Genomic DNA, 18,735 nt, shown 5'->3' with positions numbered 1-18,735 from the left:
TTTATATTTAGTAAACATTATGTCACTTCCATTAGAGATCGGGAGACAATAAGGTTTTGTTTTTATCATTGATTTCAGATAAGAAAAGAAACTGAAAAGGCATTTGTACCAAAAGTAGTAATTTCCGCAGCTAAAGCCAAAGAACGAGAAACTAGAATAACCGGAGAAATTACTACAAAACAAGAACAAAAACAAATAACACAAGAAACGGTAAGTCCAATTTTGTAAATACCTTGTAATTTGTTGACAAATATCACAGTCCAGCCAGCTACATGTACCCTCTAACCAAAACCTCTAAGTGGAGGAGTCTTTTGTGTATATTATCTTTCTGTTGTTTCTCTATATCTAGTACTTAAACTCTTTCATGATGGAAATTCTGCTCTCATTACACAATTTTCCACTCAACTGATCAGTTTCAAGGAAATTGTCTATCTACTAGAATAGTTTGGGGCACATCAGTGACATTTCTAGAGCATAATTAAGTGGAAGATAGATATCACTCCAGCCCAGTTATCCACTGGTACAATCAGCTTTTTCATGCATAGCCTGAGCCCTTGGCCACTTAAATTGTAACACACAAACTTGACATAGTTGGAAGACACATGCATGCATATGCCCCTACACACACACACACACACACACACACACACACACACACACACACACACACACCAGCCATGAACACTCCAACTAAATATCAAGGGAAAGTGAGGAATTGCTAGACATCAGAGAAGACCAGTACTTCTTCAAGAAAGTGCCCTAATTCCTGGTTGATGAACAGTGACCCAGAAGTGTTTGCTGCTTTTGTGCTATAGAGCCAAGTTGGAAAAACCCCAATATCACCAAAATCTACTTCTCTCCCATGTATGAAATCAAGACTTACTGGGTCTAGCAAGAGGCAACTTTTGAATTCTTTCATGTTCAAGTAGATTTCAGTGACATTGAGGTTGTTCCAACTTGGCCAGCCTCTCTTAATCTCAAGCTCTTTGTTGATCCCAGAGCTACTTTTTAAAAAAGATCCAGCTTAGAACACTGTATACTTAAAAGGCTGGCCAGAGGTCTTTGGATGAAATTCCCTCTCCTTACAGTGAGTGAGAGACTTTGAAAGGAACACAAGTTGGCATAATGAAGGGCATAGAAGTCCCTGTTGCCATTGCAATGCTGGTGACTGGCGAGTTCAGTCTAACTGTAGTTGTCTAGCCATTTGCTAGCGGGTGCTCATTAAGTTCCCTAATGTGTCAACATTAAAGATGAGACCTTTTCAGTTTCTAGGACAATTTACTCAGGGGCAGGTGGGCAGAAAAGAAGCCCACTCCTGGGTTTTAAACACAAGCGTAGGCCCTCAAAATGAAACTGTGATAACACCGAACATTCTGTATTCTCTCAAATGTCGAAAGGATATCTTGCCATTTCTCCTGTGCCTTTTGAAACTCAAACCTTCATTTTACTCTGAAAATCAGACAATACAGAAAGCTGAGACAGCTGCTGCATCCGTGGTGGTAGTTGCCACTGCCAAGCCCACAGTCTTAGAAACAATTCTGGGAGCTCAAGAAGAAAGTGTCACACAACAAGATCAAATGCATGTAACTCATGAAAAGGTGAAAACTTCCTGCTGGTGTGAAATTCACTCTTGTTTCATTCCATTTGCAAGCCACCTACATTTTCATCCTGGGTCTTAATCATCATCTTTTCACCTCCTTCTCTTCTTATGACTCACACAGAAAACTTCAGAATCTCTCAGGAACCTTTTGCTGTCTATCTAGCTTTCACTGCCACTTTTCATTCCTAACTTTTTGGACTTCCCTTTGGATTCTTACTAGTATGATATTATAATTCACCTTAATATTTAACATGTTTCTGTTGAATACTCCAGTGTCAAAGTCAATTGATAAAATGCAAAATTAGGTATTTTTTTATGACTCTATTGTCATAGAGTCATAAAAAATTATGAGAAGAATAAGGTGAGAAAGAGAAATGCATCCTTTTATTGCTCAACACATTTTTTTCTTTTAGACTGAACTTATTTTGATATTGTTACCAATGAAACAGTATGGATGATCAAAGCAACTCAGATGATAAAATGTCCTTGCATAGGAAGAAATATTCTTCCTGTCTCAGCTTTGACTTAATTTCTTTTATTAGAGGCTATATGAAATTTAATGACCATTTTCTCATCTTTTTTTTTATTGTATGACCAGATAATGAAAGAAACTAGGAAAACAGTGGTACCTAAAGTCATAGTTGCCATGCCCAAAGTCAAAGAACAAGATTTAGTAACAAGAACTAGAGAAGGCATCACTACCAAAAAAGAGCAAGTTCAAATAACTCAGGAAAAGGTGAATACAGATATTCGAGATGGGAAAAGTTTCATCTTTAAACTAATTTCCAGTAAACCATTAACTACAGTGTGATATGAATTATTGATCTGTATTTTCCTTTTTGAATCCCCAACTAAAATCCACATGGTGAATGTATGACTTCTTACCATTACTTTTATCTGCACATTTGATTTTCATTCATCTGTAACATTTGTAATTCACCATTATCCTTTGCACGAAGATTGGCATTTTTAGCCTGACTTCTAAAAAGCAATATAAGGAATCATCTGGAGATTTTTTTTGTAGTTAACGTTTCTAAGGTTTGTGGTTCCCAGTGAGTGTGTACAAACACTGCCCAGTGCAAGTTAACTTCTTTTGTGTAGTTAACCCTGAATAACCTTGTCTTGCATCCCCACTAAGGTGGTGGGGGTGGGGGGAAGTGTCATACCATATGCATCTGAAGCCCTGTACAATTTAAACCTGGATTTTACTATAATAATCAGATGAGAAAGGAAGCTGAGAAAACTGCCTTGTCTACAATAGCAGTTGCAACTGCTAAAGCCAAAGAACAAGAAACAATACTGAGAACTAGAGAAGAAATGGCTGCTAGACAAGAACAAATCCAAGTTACTCATGGAAAGGTGACTATTGCTATTCCAAGTGTGAAATCCCCTATTATAATACATTAACACTAAATCTCATGTGAAATCCCCTATTATAATGCATTCCAAATCTCAGAATTTCTTATGAGACACTATTAACCCGATTTATTTTTAGATGTACAATTGGAAACTAAAAAACTGAATTATCTATTATTGTTAATATTACTACATATTCCTTTCCTCACTTATGTCTTCACTATTCTTTTCCATTTTTTTATTATTAACAGCTGGAGATTCTCCAGAAGTTGATGATTGAGATTGCATGCAGGCTAATTTTAAGATACTCCATGGACATTTAAAACAAAGTGTTCAAGTAAATAATGACCCTTACTGTCAAAAAGATGTACATTTTGAAGTACAGTATTAAGTATAAATAAATAAATCCAGTATATTACAGTGTAGAGTATGGACTTATTTCAGGAAAAAAACCATAATTTTCATCATGTGAAACTCTACCTTTTTTTCTCCCTGTAAATATCAGATGAGAAAAGAAGCTGAGAACATTATGGTGCCTGCTGTAGTAGCTCCCACTAAAGCTGAACAAGATGCAATGTTAAAATCTAGAGAAGAAATTATCCAACCAGAGTAAATACACATCAACCATAAAAATGTCATTTGTAGCATCTATTTGTGGCTATGAAATTTCCATGAATTTACCTTCTTCCCAGGACTCTATACCCCGGGTGAACTATTTACCTAATTTTATTCTTTATTGCGAATATAGTAATTGGGAATTAGCAACTAGTTTTTCAATTTCTTGAGCGTCATAACTGAGTCCTGTCTGTATTTCCCTCAATGCTGTTTTCTATCTCTACATCTTTGGGGTTTTTTTTTCTAAGACACGATTTAAGATCCGCTTTTTTAACATTTACGTAAGTCTAATATTGAATGGCATATCAGCCTTCTAGAAGTCTCATTGACGACAGAAATTCCAATATGTAACATACTTCATGAGTGATTATATTTACATTTTTGTTCTGAATCGCATAAATTTGACTGTCTTATTTTTGTCATTAAAAATTAGCTTTAAAAAATTAGCTAAGAGTGGAAGCTCAGGAAATGTCTAGACTCAAAGAAATAGTTACCACTGCAAAATCTGCGAACACTGCCAAGAACTAGAGAAGGATTTGCCATTAAGCAAGAACAAACACATCTTTTTCATGAGGAGGTGAAAACTGATGCTGTGGATGTGACAAGCCTTGTTTCATCCCATTTCATCATCAGCTCTCCTGACTTTTCATCCACAATGAGTCTCTGTGCTCCTGCTGCTCCATTTAATTGCTTAACTGATCAACAGAACATTAGAGACCATTAGATTCAGTCCAGTCCTTCCAGTGCCACAGTCAGCACTTCTAGTTGTGGAAAGTCAGATTAAATAACATTAGAGACCATTAGATTCAGTCCAGTCCTTCCAGTGCCACAGTCAGCACTTCTAGTTGTGGAAAGTCAGATTAAATAACATTAGAGACCATTAGATTCAGTCCAGTCCTTCCAGTGCCACAGTCAGCACTTCTAGTTGTGGAAAGTCAGATTAAATAACATTAGAGACCATTAGATTCAGTCCAGTCCTTCCAGTGCCACAGTCAGCACTTCTAGTTGTGGAAAGTCAGATTAAATAACATTAGAGACCATTAGATTCAGTCCAGTCCTTCCAGTGCCACAGTCAGCACTTCTAGTTGTGGAAAGTCAGATTAAGTAACACTTTTCTTTGTGTCTTCTAAATTAATTCTCAGCTTTAAACTGGTATGAGTTAGGGTCTCCAATTCTAGTCCAATTCTTCTTCCTGATTATCTAGGTTCCAAAAATATGAGGGATATTAGAGTCAGTCCACCAAGAAATAAGAGCAGCTATCAGCATAGATTACTCATTTGTGGCTGTCCATCAATGAGTATATGGGTCCACCAGCATATGTATATAGAGTTGACATGTTAACTAAGGAAAAACATATAGATGCTTCCCCAACTTAAAATGTCTTACTATAGTTAAGATTCTTTTTTGCATAAGTTTTAAATTAAGAATAACATTCATATATGTCAGTTAGCAAAGGACAATTTCTTTGAGCTTAAGTTTTCTCATTATTAAAATAAGTAAAATGAAAACTCAAAACTATTTCATAGACAGGTTGAAAGATTCAAATGAGATATAATGTAAATGTAATCATTCTATAAGCAAAGTAATTTATATGTGTGTGTGTGTATATAGTTGAAGATGTTAACATTTTAAAACATCTATAAAATTAAAGTCAACTAATGGCCTATATGGTTTAAAAAAAGAAACAACCAGAAGAATGAACTTAACCCACCTAATCCTCACATATATTTTGCATTCTTCTAAGATGCAATCTAAAGTGGAAATGGTATCTGCAATTCTTCAAGGCAGATTAGATTGTTTGTGGCTTCCTAGACGGAGAACTGGATGAAGCCTATAATCACTAAAGGCCCAATTTCGTCTCAGAAACACCTCATTTATATCTTAAATGGTTCAGAGAATAATTTTAACAGATATAGAGGCAGCACACTTGAAAAACACTTCAGATGCAATCTAGATTCTATTCACAGCAGCAGAAAAGAAAACTGAACATTAATAAAATATTCCAGCATTCTTTTAAAGAGCACTGATGGACACGGTGATGTGATTTTTGCGATATGCTGTTTCCAAGTACTGCAGAGAATAATAACGTATGAGCTGTATCAACTGACTTGCTTTCTTTAAAAGAGAAACTCCTTTGCAAAATGTGTTCCCATTTATGATAATCAGATTCATGGAAATGAGAAAACAACATTTCTTTTTCCTTCTTCACTTTAACTTACAATAGTAAATTGAACTTTGCTGTGAAAGGTTGTTCTCTTGAATCCAAATATAACACTTTCATTTTCATCACAGTATCTTCATTCGTGTGTTTTAAGAAAGATACTTTCTAATAGATTAAAAAATTTTTGTACCTAGGGAATCATAAGTAAATTAATATGTTCCCTGTGTGTTCACAAGTTTTCATGTTATCTTAGATTTGCATGTGACTGTACAATTCTGTAGCAACTGATTTTTCTGGATGGGAGTGTGACAGTATTGAGTGCATTTTTATCATCGCCATCATTGTACCGACGCCGGACTAAATGATCAGCAATAAAAATAATCAATGAAGATAACCAGCGCCGAAGTCCTGATTTCACAAGTGCTAATTGACCGTCTGCCATGGACAAAGTACTAGACAAACTCAAAACTTCCTTTCTGTTTTACATACACATTGTGTTGTCCTATGTTGTGTTTATGTGATTTAATGTCTAATCTATTTAAGCAAGGATTCAGAGTGTATCTAACTAGATGTCCATGCATTATAGTAATCAGTGAAATTCGTAAATGCATTTCTAAGTCATATTTCTGGAGACATTAACATAGCTTTGTAACGTAGGTGCCGTCAGCCCGTTGTGCCTTTAGACATGACTTACATTACTGAGTATTAATTCTGGAAACCTTGTCTGCAGGTGGGCGTTGGGGAAAAGGCGGAAGCTGTAGCAACAGTGGTTGCTGCAGTAGACCAGGCCCGAGTTCGAGAGCCCAGAGAACCCGGGCATGTTGAAGAAATGTATGCTCAGAAGACCACTTTGGAGTATGAGCACAAGGAACACGTGTCTGCCGCAAAGGTAACTGAGCATCCGCCACGTCCAGCCTCAGAACCCCACATTGTCCCTAAAGCAGTCAAGCCTGGAGTGATCCACGCTCCTTCTGAGACTCGTATCACAACGACGGATCAAATGGGAATGCACATATCATCACAGGTGAGTCTGGACCCACTGACTGCTCCCAGGAGAGCAAGCTTAACTGCTGTGGTCACCTGGTGAACACGGGTATCACTGAGTTCCATTTCCACGCAGATCAAGAAAACGACAGATCTAACAAGTGAAAGATTAGTCCATGTGGATAAACGCCCCCGCACAGCAAGCCCTCACTTTACTGTTTCAAAAATTTCTGTTCCTAAGCCAGAACATGGATATGAGGTAAGAAGTTAATGAGCTCGACAAAGAGATGTTAGGCTCAAAGGAGGAAAGTATCTGATGTGTGACGTAGGGTATCTTTGCCGAAAGCCGATGTAGGCCTCTTTTTGATGCTGTCTGTTTGCTTTCACGGTGGACTCAGAAGCCCCTAAAGTCTGAAACTTGCCCAGCAGGGTGAGCCTAGGCTAGCAGTTGGTTATCTTACACCTCTGAGAAGACACAAATCCATACAGGCTTCTTTCTTTTCACATTTTGTAAAAGATGATGTGTTACGCGGTTCAGTTTTCCTCATTCTGTGAGACATTTCGGAGTAACTTAAGTGAGAATTGATACCAATAATAAAGACAGACGTTGAGAAATCATGTGTGCGTATACTCACTGTAGCAAAATGGAGAGGTGGTACTGTGTGGTAGTTGGGCTGGATTGTGGAATCACACAGCCCTGGATAAGTACCCTGGTCCCTGCCCCTTATTAGCTCTGTTATCAGGGGCAAGTAAGTACATGAAAAATCCTTAGCAAGTTGACAGGGCCTAATAACCCTCAGTGTTAGTCACAAATGTTCTTACTTTACACACCCAAGGCATGGAATCTAAACTTTGTATGCTTCAAAGGATTGTAAGGTATGTTTAATACCTACATTTGGGATAGTCTCAAATTACTGTTGAAACCAAATAACCATGGACAGCAATAGAATAAAAAGAGTAAGGAAGCCCTTAAGATATTTTTCTAAGCATCTCCATTTTCACCTTTCACACAGATTTGTGGCTGAAGCCTAAATGTGCTATTTTAAAGTAGTTCTTAGGAATTAACCAAGTATTTAAATTTTTTATTATTTTTGAATTTCCCACCGTTGTATTTTCAAATACAGCTTCATTGGGATGGTTAAGTGAAAATTCATGACCGAGTTTTAGAAGACCTTCAGTCCCTTTATGATAAGAGCATAAAATAAGAAGCCCTAAGTATAACTTTGTAAGAAAGGTTTTCAGATACATTTTAGAAACTGGCAGGAATGACAAGGAGCTTTATAACTGGCTTATCGCTGACATTTCATTAACTATAAAAGTGATAATGAGAACAATAAAAAAGGGACCATATAGGAAAGAGACTCAGACTCACCCCAGGAATACTAGTGGCAAAGAAGTTCCGAGTAATGACTGGGATGACAGTTAAGTGACTTTATTTTCTGACTCCGTTTCTATTCAGGCATCAATAGCTGGTAGTGCTATTGCCACGTTACAAAAAGAGTTGTCAGCCACACCTTCTGCTCAGAAGGTCACCAAATCCGTGAAGCCACCTACTGTGAAGCCCGCTGAGGCTAGAGCGAGAGCAGAGCCCACCCCTTCACCCCAGTTCCCCTTTGTGGACACACCAGAGACTTTTAAGAGCCAAGCTGACATTGAGGTGAAGAAGGAAGTCGGGGTGAGCATCACTGGTGGCGCAGCCCGTGAAGAACACTTCGAAGTACTGCACGAGCGTGAAGCCAAGGTTGGTCACCGGAGCGCCCGCTGTCTCTTGATCCATTCCTGTGGAGGACAGCCAGGCGCTTGACCAGTCTGTGCTACAGAAGTGGTCAGCCAGGTGTCCTGCCTTTCTCCATCACCGTGCTTGCACTTCATTTTATTGAGCATGGTGTGGGTCGGAGCTATTTTTCTCAAGTTATTTTTATAATTTTGCATATGCTAAGAGCTTATGAGCCTTCCCCTAATTTCCTGAGCATTTTGTAACATCCTTTGTAAAAATTGTAGGTAACAGAAACAGCAAGAATACCTGCACCTGTTGAAATCCCTGTTACGCCACCAACTTTAGTCTCGGTGAGTAAAGTTGATTGTGTTGGATCATATGCATATCTGATCAAATAATTTTCATATATGCAAAGATCAGTTTCTCAAACTGGAAAATTCCACGAGTGCATTTACAAGTACTAATTTTAAGACCACGTACTATTTGGCAAGGAGAGGGGGGATTCTGTGTGACAGCCATCAGTCATGTATTCAACAGATTTAATGAGTTTCTGTTATGCATACGGCACTATCGCAAGACCAATCTGGCCCTCTTTGAAATCTTTGTCTTACTATCAGAGAAGATGTACGTAAATAAGCGTAGTGAAATGTAGAAGGTGATAAGCACTTCAACAGAGGGAGCGTCTGGAGGAAAGCTAGGTTACTTCCAAGTGAAGGTAGCATGGAAAGCTTTGCTGAAGAGGCAGCATCTGCTGCTGAGCCTTCAAGCTTCGTCAGGATTTGCATATGTGCAAAAAACAGAGGGTACAGAGTTGCCCTATTATATGGTATCAATACTGTTCTACCCTATGAACCTGGAAATGCCTTACATTTATTTCACACTGGGGATATTCCAATTTCCAAGGGAGTTTCTCTACTAATATTTCTAGAGTCTTGATCTTAAGAAAGCATTTCATGACAATTAGAGTGTGCAAGGTCAAACCACCCCCACATTTGTTACAACACATAGAGATGATTCATGAATATGCACATGTATCAATACTTCCTTTTTCTTCTCTCTTTAGGGCTTAAAGAACGTGACTGTTATTGAAGGTGAATCTGTCACCTTCGAGTGCCACATCTCTGGATACCCATCCCCAAAAGTGACATGGTACAGGGAAGACTACCAAATAGAAAGCTCCATTGATTTCCAGATAACCTTCCAGAGTGGAATTGCTCGTCTTATGATTCGTGAAGCCTTTGCAGAAGACAGTGGGCGATTTACTTGCAGTGCTGTGAACGAGGCTGGGACTGTCAGCACATCCTGCTATCTAGCTGTGCAAGGTCAGTGGCCACACCCCCACCAACCTTCCACACATGCCATCGCTGTCGCCTGACACTTCTTTTCACCATATGGTGTCTGCACACCTCGTAATGGAGCGCCCTTTTGGAATTGAGGGGTTGATTATGGGGTCAACTTAACTGTGATGCTAAGCAGAGGTCACTAATGAAACAAACTAAATATCTGACTTAACAAGAGAAACTTCTGTCTTCTTCTAGTGTCAGAAGAGTTCGAAAAGGAAACAGCTGTGGCTGAGAAAATTACCACCGAAGAGAAACGGTAACACGCTTTTTGCTAATGAGTTTTGTTGTAGTACCGTTTTGCTTTTTCATTCCTTTCGTATTGGCAAATTGCAGTCCAGAAGCTAATATGAAGGGAATTCTCTTTCCAGCTTTGTCGAATCGAGGGATGTGATAATGACAGATACTAGCATCACAGAGGAGCCAGCAGGGCCTGGAGAACCTGCCGCTCCTTTCTTTATTACAAAACCAGTGGTACAGAAACTGGTAGAAGGCGGGAGCATTGTATTTGAATGCCAGGTTGACGGCAACCCAAAGCCCCATGTCTACTGGAAGAAGTCCGGTGTTCCTCTAACCACTGGATACAGGTATTTTGATGGCTGAATGATAGAGTTCTCTGTGATTTGTCTGATATGTACATGAAGCCAAGAGAGAAGTAGAATTTACCTACCCCACCATCCCTCAAAGGTAGGCTCTTTTGTTATGGAGCCTTCATAGTGCGCTTTGAGGTATCTTCATGTTTTCATATGAAGTCTTATTGAGAAACAAAGCTCTGTGACAAAAGTGGATGGAAGATGCATTTCTTTATATTCTATTTTGATTCACTTATAGTGCTAGTGAAATGGAGAAAGTGGTGTGGATTTTTACACACACAACATATTCTTCTAGAAGGGATTGGAAAACAACTTTCAGTAAAAATGCTTAGTAATTAAGCCACTAAAAGATAAAAGAAAAAGGGTCATGTAATGAAGAAGAAAGCTAGTTATACATGAAAATCTATGCTAATAAATTTGCTGCAATTGAATATAAAATTAGGTTTGAATTTCCCGCAACTTAAACAATCTAAAAATGGAGCCATCGTATCTTGAGAATAAATACCAAAGGCTTCATACTGAAATGTTTAAAGGAATTTATTGTTTTGTTTATTCATTTGATCTTCACATAAAACAATGAACAAAATAATGAGCAAAGAGAAATATCTAAGTGTTTAAATGGCCTCATCATTTGCTAACATAAACACTGAAGCCCCTTATTTCCATACAGTTGATTCTAGTAGTCTTATAGTCTATTATCTATTTTAAAGAATATATTACTATTATGTAAAATGAACATTTTAACTTGATTGGCCTGCATTACTCATGCTCATGCATTTTGCTCAATTTTCAGCAATCTTATATTCTATGGTGGAGATTAGTCCCATGTGTAGGATCATTGAATTTTATACCACAGATCCACATAAGGGTTACTTACGGCTGAATTTTTTGTTTGTTCATTTCCATAAAGATACAAAGTGAGTTACAACAAACAAACTGGTGAGTGCAAACTGGTGATTTCGATGACGTTTGCCGATGATGCTGGAGAATACACTATTGTTATTCGTAATAAGCATGGAGAAACTTCTGCATCTGCCTCCTTGCTTGAAGAAGGTGAGTGCAATTCTAAGAGGTTCCGTGTGCACAATAAGAATGGAAATGCAGGGAAGTAGCAGTGCCATGTGATTGTCAAAAGGCCTGTTGCTATATCCTAGTTCTGATACTGACTGTGTCCCCATCTGACCCATCTCTTGGCCTCAGCTGTACAGGAAATGTTTTAGATCACACAGCCTCCAAAGCCATACCAGTGCTAAACTTCGAAGGTTCTAACAATAGTTCCTTTTCAGTACATTTATTTCTAAGCATATAATGCCTTTGAAAATGCAGGGATTCTAAATCCAGTTGCCCTCCAGATCCAGACAGATATTAGTGATCGCAAGGCAGACAGTGGCAAACTGGAGAGAGTATACGCCCTGCCTCAAGGGGGCAGTAGCTCCCCAACTCCAGTACATTGTTGCCAGGCATGCAGTACCAGGCTCAGTGTTGCCAGAGCTTACGATTTTTTTTTTTTAACATCTTTATTGGAGTATAATTGCTTTACAGTGGTGTGTTAGTTTCTGCTGTATAACAAAGTGAATCAGCTATACATATACATACATCCCCATAATTCCTCCCTCTTGCATCTCCCTCCCACCCCTCTAGGTGGACATAAAGCACCGAGCTGATCTCCCTGTGCTATGCGCCTGCTTCCCACTAGCTATCTACTTTACATTTACATTACATTTACATTTGGTAGCGTATGTATGTCCATGCCATGGAGCTTCTGATGTTTTAAAGAAAAGCTAGAAATCAGGATTTTCAATATTTATAAGTAATTTGGGGGAAAAAAGGTGCAATAACATGTAGGTTAAACAAAATGTATCTGTGGGTCTCCGTTATCTTTGCCTAGATGTTCACACTTATAGTGGACCATCCACATTCTGTCTCATTTGAGATGCACAAAACTCCTTAGGGTTAGGATATTATCCCCATTTGGCAAAGCACTCAAGACCCAGGAAGATAAATGCATTGCCAAAAGCCACATGGCAAATTAGGAAGACCTCTAGGGTTGATCCCAAAGGACTGACGACTAATATAAAATTCTTTCTACAATAGTAGTGGCTGCCTTGACTTCTTAACGTAAGTTTGGGTTTGAAATTCAATCTAATTAGTCTATACTGAGCACTTTGATAGTAAAACTTGGCAGATCTGGCTTCTGGTTATCAACTTTCTGTGGTGTAGGACTTGCTTGAATGAACAGTAGCATGGAGGCTTTTTCATAAGAACATTAAAAATTAACTTATGTTCTTAACTCCTAGCTGATTATGAGTCACTGATGAAGTCCCAGCAAGAAATGCTTTACCAGACACAAATGCCTGCATTTGTGCAAGAACCTAAAGTTGGAGAAATAGCACCTGGCTATGTATACTCTGAATATGAAAAAGAGTATGAAAAAGAGCAAGCCTTAATTAGGAAGAAAATGGCCAAAGATACTGTAATGGTCAGAACTTTTGTGGAAGACCAGGTGAGTATAACAATAATGACCAAGTAAATCACTTCATACATTATACTTTCCTCCCACAATGCCCCTCTTTTTGTTTGATATTTTCATTTTCAAGTGATAGGTCAGGGTTAGACTACAATAAACATGTCCAGGTTCACTGCTGACGAGGTTCCTTAATCTTCATAACATGTTGCACATATGACTTTAGAAATAGGAATTACATATAAGCAGGGAAAACAAATACTAGCACAACCAAGTTCATTACTGCCAACATTTTTTTATCGGTAGGATGAACATCGCATATATAACCCATACTCTTAGAATGTCATTGACCCAAGACACCACAGCATGAACTGACAAAGATGACTCGAATGCAGATTTAAAACCAAAACAAACAATGACCCATCTAATTCTCACTGAAAAACAAACAAGCAAAAACAAAAGCCTTCTAGATTTTTCTTCCAGTTAAAAATTTTAATCAAACCTTATCTCTGAAATGAATACTCTTAAGGAATTTCTATCAGTCGGCATATATGTTTTTAATAAACTGTCATCTTTCTCACTGCGTAGGAATTCCACATTTCTTCCTTTGAAGAGAGACTTATTAAAGAAATTGAATACAGAATAATAAAGACTACATTAGAAGAACTTCTTGAAGAAGATGGAGAAGAAAAGATGGCAGTTGACATTTCTGAATCTGAAGCCGTTGAAGCAGGATTTGATTTAAGAGTCAAGAATTACAGAATTCTTGAAGGGATGGGTGTTACTTTTCATTGCAAGATGTCTGGGTATCCATTACCCAAGGTAAAATATAAACATCGATCATACCTCCATGCTACAATAAAGACATGAATAGGTTACAGGATAACCATTTTATCTAAATTATATTGACATATGCATGATATTATTTGCAGATTGCATGGTACAAAGATGGCAAGCGCATCAGACATGGAGAGAGATACCATGTGGACTTTCTACAAGATGGCAGAGCTAGTCTGCGCATACCTGTTGTTCTTCCGGAAGATGAAGGCATCTATACCGCGTTTGCCAGCAATATTAAAGGAAATGCAATTTGCTCAGGGAAATTGTATGTGGAGCCCGCTGCGCCACTCAGTGCTCCGACTTACATACCCACACCAGAGCCAGTGAGCAGGATCAGGTAGACTCGTGATGATTTGCGTCGACTAGTATTGAAACTGTTTAAGACACCAAATATCTCTGTAGCAAATTGCTACTGTGTGGCAGAAAAAATTGAAGGCTGAGATAGCACAGAAATTTGCCATTCGCGATACCGGCAGTTGCCCAGTTTTTCTTTCTTGCCCCTGCGTGAGCTGAGAAAAGCATTTCCATTGTGGAGCATATTATTTATTTTGCCAGTGCTGTAGCTAACGTAATGAGAGCTGTAAAGTTTTATTTGACATCAGATTTTACATATGTTACCCTAATTTATACAACAACCTTGCCATGGAGGGATCATCATTGCTATTTTGGAAGTGGGAACACTCAGCTTCCCTGACCCTGTGAAAATTGCCTTAGTTCACCCAGCCTGTGTGGTGGTGTCAGCACTTGAAATCCAATCCAAGCCAATCTGGCTGCAGTGTATAGATGGAGTTTGGGATTTTTTCAAATATAATTTCTATGTTTTTCCTCTTCTGGGATAAAGAAGTATATTTTTCTTTTTCCATAAATGTATTCACGTGGTTGTTTAAGCAACCAGCATTTATTGAAATATTTTGGTAGTTGAACCAAAAAGGTTCGGTAACTAACTAAACCCAGTGGTGAGGGAGAGACAGCATTAAGGACCATTCTAAATGAACAGCATAGCTTTGGGGGCAATAATAATGTATTCCGTTTTGGATCCCAGCAAGTTTGAGGTACCTTTTAATGTGTACACAAAGTAAGTTCTAAAATAACATTAAGAAAGAGCTTTGTCTTGCTGAGTTTTCTCTATGCCTCGTGAAAATATTCTGCTTTGCCTTTCTTTTTCAGGTCCATCTCTCCACGTTCAGTGAGCAGATCTCCGATACGCATGTCCCCTGCACGGATGTCCCCTCTACGGATGTCCCCTGCACGGATGTCCCCTGGACGTAGGCTGGAGGAAACAGATGAGTCACAGCTTGAGAGACTGTATAAGCCAGTCTTTGTGTTGAAACCTACTTCTTTCAAATGTTTAGAAGGACAGACTGCCAGATTTGACTTAAAGGTCGTGGGTCGACCTATGCCAGAGACCTTCTGGTTTCATGATGGTAAGTGTAAGTTTTTGCTCATAAATCATGAAACACAAAAGTAAGCTTATATGTTTGCCTAACAATTTAAAAATAACTATTTTAACATGTTTTCTTTTTTACTCTATTTTTTTACAGGTCAGCAAATTGTCAATGACTATACCCATAAAGTAGTCATTAAAGAAGATGGTACCCAATCACTAATTATTGTCCCTGCAATACCCAGTGATTCTGGAGAATGGACTGTGGTTGCCCAAAACAGGGCAGGAAAATCATCAATTTCAGTGATTTTAACTGTGGAAGGTATTTGCTCTGAAGATTAAAAAAGAAATTACCTTATCACCTGGGTTATAAACAGGTAGTTCAGCCCTACTCAGAATCATGACCTTTCTCTTTCAGCTGTGGAACATCAGGTAAAACCAGTGTTTGTGGAAAAACTGAAAAATCTCAACATAAAGGAAGGTTCCCGACTTGAAATGAAAGTCAGAGCTACGGGTAACCCCAACCCTGACATCATATGGTTGAAAAACAGTGAGATCATTGTACCTCATAAATATCCAAAAATCAGGTAAGTTTGCTTGAAAAATAATAAAACTAAGCTCATTACACAAATCCAATAACCAAGGAAGCCACAACTACTTCTGTACTGATGATTAATTTTCCCACTTTTAATAGAATTGAAGGAGCCAAGGGAGAAGCTGCCCTTAAAATTGACTCCACTGTCAGCCAAGACTCTGCCTGGTACACTGCAACTGCCATTAATAAGGCTGGCCGAGACACTACAAGATGCAAAGTAAATGTTGAAGTTGAGTTTGCAGAGCCTGAGCCAGAGAGAAAATTAATCATCCCACGAGGGACATATAGAGCCAAGGAGATTGCAGCCCCAGAACTGGAGCCCCTCCATTTGCGATATGGTCAAGAGCAATGGGAAGAGGGTGACCTCTATGACAAAGAGAAACAACAGAAACCATTTTTCAAGAAAAAACTCACTTCCTTAAGGCTCAAGCGCTTTGGGCCTGCCCACTTTGAATGCAGGCTAACACCAATTGGTGACCCAACGATGGTGGTGGAATGGCTCCATGATGGAAAGCCACTGGAAGCTGCCAACAGGCTCCGTATGGTCAATGAATTTGGGTATTGCAGCCTTGATTATGGAGTTGCATATTCCAGAGACAGTGGTATCATTACTTGCAGAGCTACTAACAAATACGGAACAGATCACACATCTGCTACCCTTATTGTCAAAGATGAGAAGAGTCTCGTGGAAGAATCTCAATTGCCTGAGGGGAGGAAAGGCTTACAGAGAATTGAAGAATTAGAGCGGATGGCTCATGAAGGTGCCCTTACAAGTGTGACAACCGATCAAAAAGAGAAGCAAAAGCCGGACATTGTCTTGTTCCCAGAGCCAGCAAGAGTACTTGAAGGGGAGACCGCCAGATTCCGTTGCCGAGTGACAGGCTACCCTCAGCCCAAAGTCAACTGGTACCTCAATGGGCAGCTCATCCGCAAAAGCAAAAGGTTCAGAGTTCGCTACGATGGCATTCATTATCTGGACATCGTGGACTGCAAATCATATGATACAGGTGAAGTCAAGGTCACTGCAGAAAACCCTGAAGGTGTGATAGAGCATAAAGTGAAGCTTGAGATCCAACAGAGGGAAGATTTTAGGTCTGTGCTTAGGCGAGCCCCTGAGCCAAAGCCTGAGTTTCACGTACATGAACCTGGAAAACTTCAGTTCGAAGTACAAAAGGTAGACAGACCTGCTGACACCACTGAAACTAAGGAAATTGTGAGGTTGAAAAGGGCTGAAAGAATTACCCATGAAAAAGTGTCTGAAGAGTCAGAAGAGCTGCGTAGTAAGTTCAAGCGCAGGACTGAGGAAGGCTATTATGAAGCCATTACTGCTGTGGAGCTCAAGTCTCGTAAGAAGGATGAATCCTATGAAGAACTTCTAAGGAAGACAAAAGATGAACTTCTCCACTGGACCAAAGAGTTAACTGAAGAGGAGAAGAAAGCCCTTGCCGAAGAAGGCAAAATCACTATTCCAACTTTTAAACCTGATAAAATTGAACTAAGTCCTAGTATGGAGGCTCCTAAAATCTTTGAAAGAATCCAAAGCCAAACAGTGGGCCACGGATCGGATGTACACTTCCGGGTCAGAGTGGTGGGGAAACCAGATCCTGAGTGTGAGTGGTACAAAAACGGTGTAAAGATTGAGCGCTCTGACCGAATCTACTGGTACTGGCCTGAAGACAATGTCTGTGAGCTGGTCATAAGAGATGTGACGGCTGAGGACTCTGCCAGCATCATGGTAAAAGCCATCAATATAGCTGGGGAAACCTCAAGTCACGCATTCTTACTCGTCCAGGGTAATTTGAATTTCTTTCATTTGATGGATCTGTTTCTATTTATCCATGAATATCCAGTAGTGTATTTCTTTTTATTTTCTTTTCCCATTATCCAAATTGTGAATTTAATTTAATGTGCTTTTTTTTTTTCCCTTTGTCTTATAGCCAAGCAATTGATCACTTTCACACAGGAATTACAAGATGTTGTTGCTAAGGAAAAAGACACCATGGCAACATTTGAATGTGAAACCTCAGAGCCATTTGTCAAAGTGAAATGGTATAAGGATGGCGTGGAGGTTCACACGGGAGATAAATACAGGATGCTCTCTGACAGGAAAGTTCACTTCCTCTCCGTCCTGACAGTTGACACATCTGATGCTGAAGACTATAGCTGTGTACTTGCCGAAGATGAAAACGTAAAAACAACGGCTAAACTTATTGTCGAAGGTAGTAAATAATGATTTCATTCCTAAGTTTTAAAGTCACCCTTAGTATGTGATAAAATTAGCTGTGCAATTTTCACTTCATAAAGCGAATTACTTGGGAATTAAATATAAGCTCCATAGCAAGACTCATGAATTTATACTGGTAATTAAGAATATTGACAATTTGGATGTTTTATTTTTTTGACCTCACTGTGCGGTATGTGGGATCTTAGTTCCCCGACGAGGAATCGAACCCGCACCCTTGGCAGTGAGAGCGCTGAGTCCTAACCACTGGACCACCAGGGAATTGCTGACAATTTGGATTTTGAAAAGCAAGGTCATTCTGATATCTTGCTTTTAAATTTTTTATTGAAATATAATTCTGTGCTTTAAAAATAATTTTTAAATTAAGTAACTCCTTTTAATTGACAATTTATTTCTCAGTCCAGCAGTTAGATATTAAGAATATTCCTGATAGTATGGGGTGGGGGGAATAAGAGATCTACGAGGAATTTTCTCTATCCTAAGTCTAGATGCATAACTCTCCAGGGAAATTAATTTCTCCTTCTCTTATGCCTCAGGTGCAGTCATTGAGTTTGTGAAAGAACTTCAGGACATAGAAGTTTCAGAATCATTTTCAGGAGAGTTAGAGTGCATTATAACCCCGGAAAATATAGAAGGCAAATGGTATCATAATGATGTGGAGCTTAAATCCAATGGCAAGTACACAATTACATCTCGCCGTGGACGTCAGAACCTCACAGTCAAGGATGTGACCAAAGAGGACCAGGGAGAATACAGCTTTGTTGTCGACGGGAAAAAGACAACCTGTAAACTAAAGATGAAACGTAAGCCTTCCCCTTCCTGTCAGCCTGCAGTGAGTATCACT

General features: G+C 39.0%; 1 protein-coding gene across 1 annotated transcript in view; it reads left to right on the top strand.

Moving 5' to 3' along the window:
- The window catches only part of TTN (titin), a 285,745-nt gene that overhangs the window by 15,001 nt on the left and 252,009 nt on the right, over positions 1–18,735 (top strand). The window contains exons 10-30 of the mRNA XM_065880462.1: positions 79–210; positions 1,461–1,598; positions 2,199–2,336; positions 2,822–2,959; positions 6,463–6,756; positions 6,853–6,975; positions 8,176–8,457; positions 8,718–8,783; positions 9,497–9,755; positions 9,972–10,032; positions 10,145–10,360; positions 11,277–11,419; positions 12,664–12,869; positions 13,419–13,652; positions 13,763–14,007; positions 14,838–15,094; positions 15,212–15,376; positions 15,473–15,641; positions 15,749–17,442; positions 17,587–17,868; positions 18,428–18,694. Of these exons, the coding sequence (XP_065736534.1) occupies positions 79–210; positions 1,461–1,598; positions 2,199–2,336; positions 2,822–2,959; positions 6,463–6,756; positions 6,853–6,975; positions 8,176–8,457; positions 8,718–8,783; positions 9,497–9,755; positions 9,972–10,032; positions 10,145–10,360; positions 11,277–11,419; positions 12,664–12,869; positions 13,419–13,652; positions 13,763–14,007; positions 14,838–15,094; positions 15,212–15,376; positions 15,473–15,641; positions 15,749–17,442; positions 17,587–17,868; positions 18,428–18,694 (5,509 nt within the window). The remainder of the gene's footprint in view (positions 1–78; positions 211–1,460; positions 1,599–2,198; positions 2,337–2,821; positions 2,960–6,462; positions 6,757–6,852; positions 6,976–8,175; positions 8,458–8,717; positions 8,784–9,496; positions 9,756–9,971; positions 10,033–10,144; positions 10,361–11,276; positions 11,420–12,663; positions 12,870–13,418; positions 13,653–13,762; positions 14,008–14,837; positions 15,095–15,211; positions 15,377–15,472; positions 15,642–15,748; positions 17,443–17,586; positions 17,869–18,427; positions 18,695–18,735) is intronic.

The sequence above is a fragment of the Phocoena phocoena genome, chromosome 7 (assembly GCF_963924675.1).
Source record: "Phocoena phocoena chromosome 7, mPhoPho1.1, whole genome shotgun sequence".
Taxonomy (NCBI): Eukaryota; Metazoa; Chordata; class Mammalia; order Artiodactyla; family Phocoenidae; genus Phocoena; species Phocoena phocoena.
This window is presented reverse-complemented; position numbering and strand designations above follow the sequence as displayed.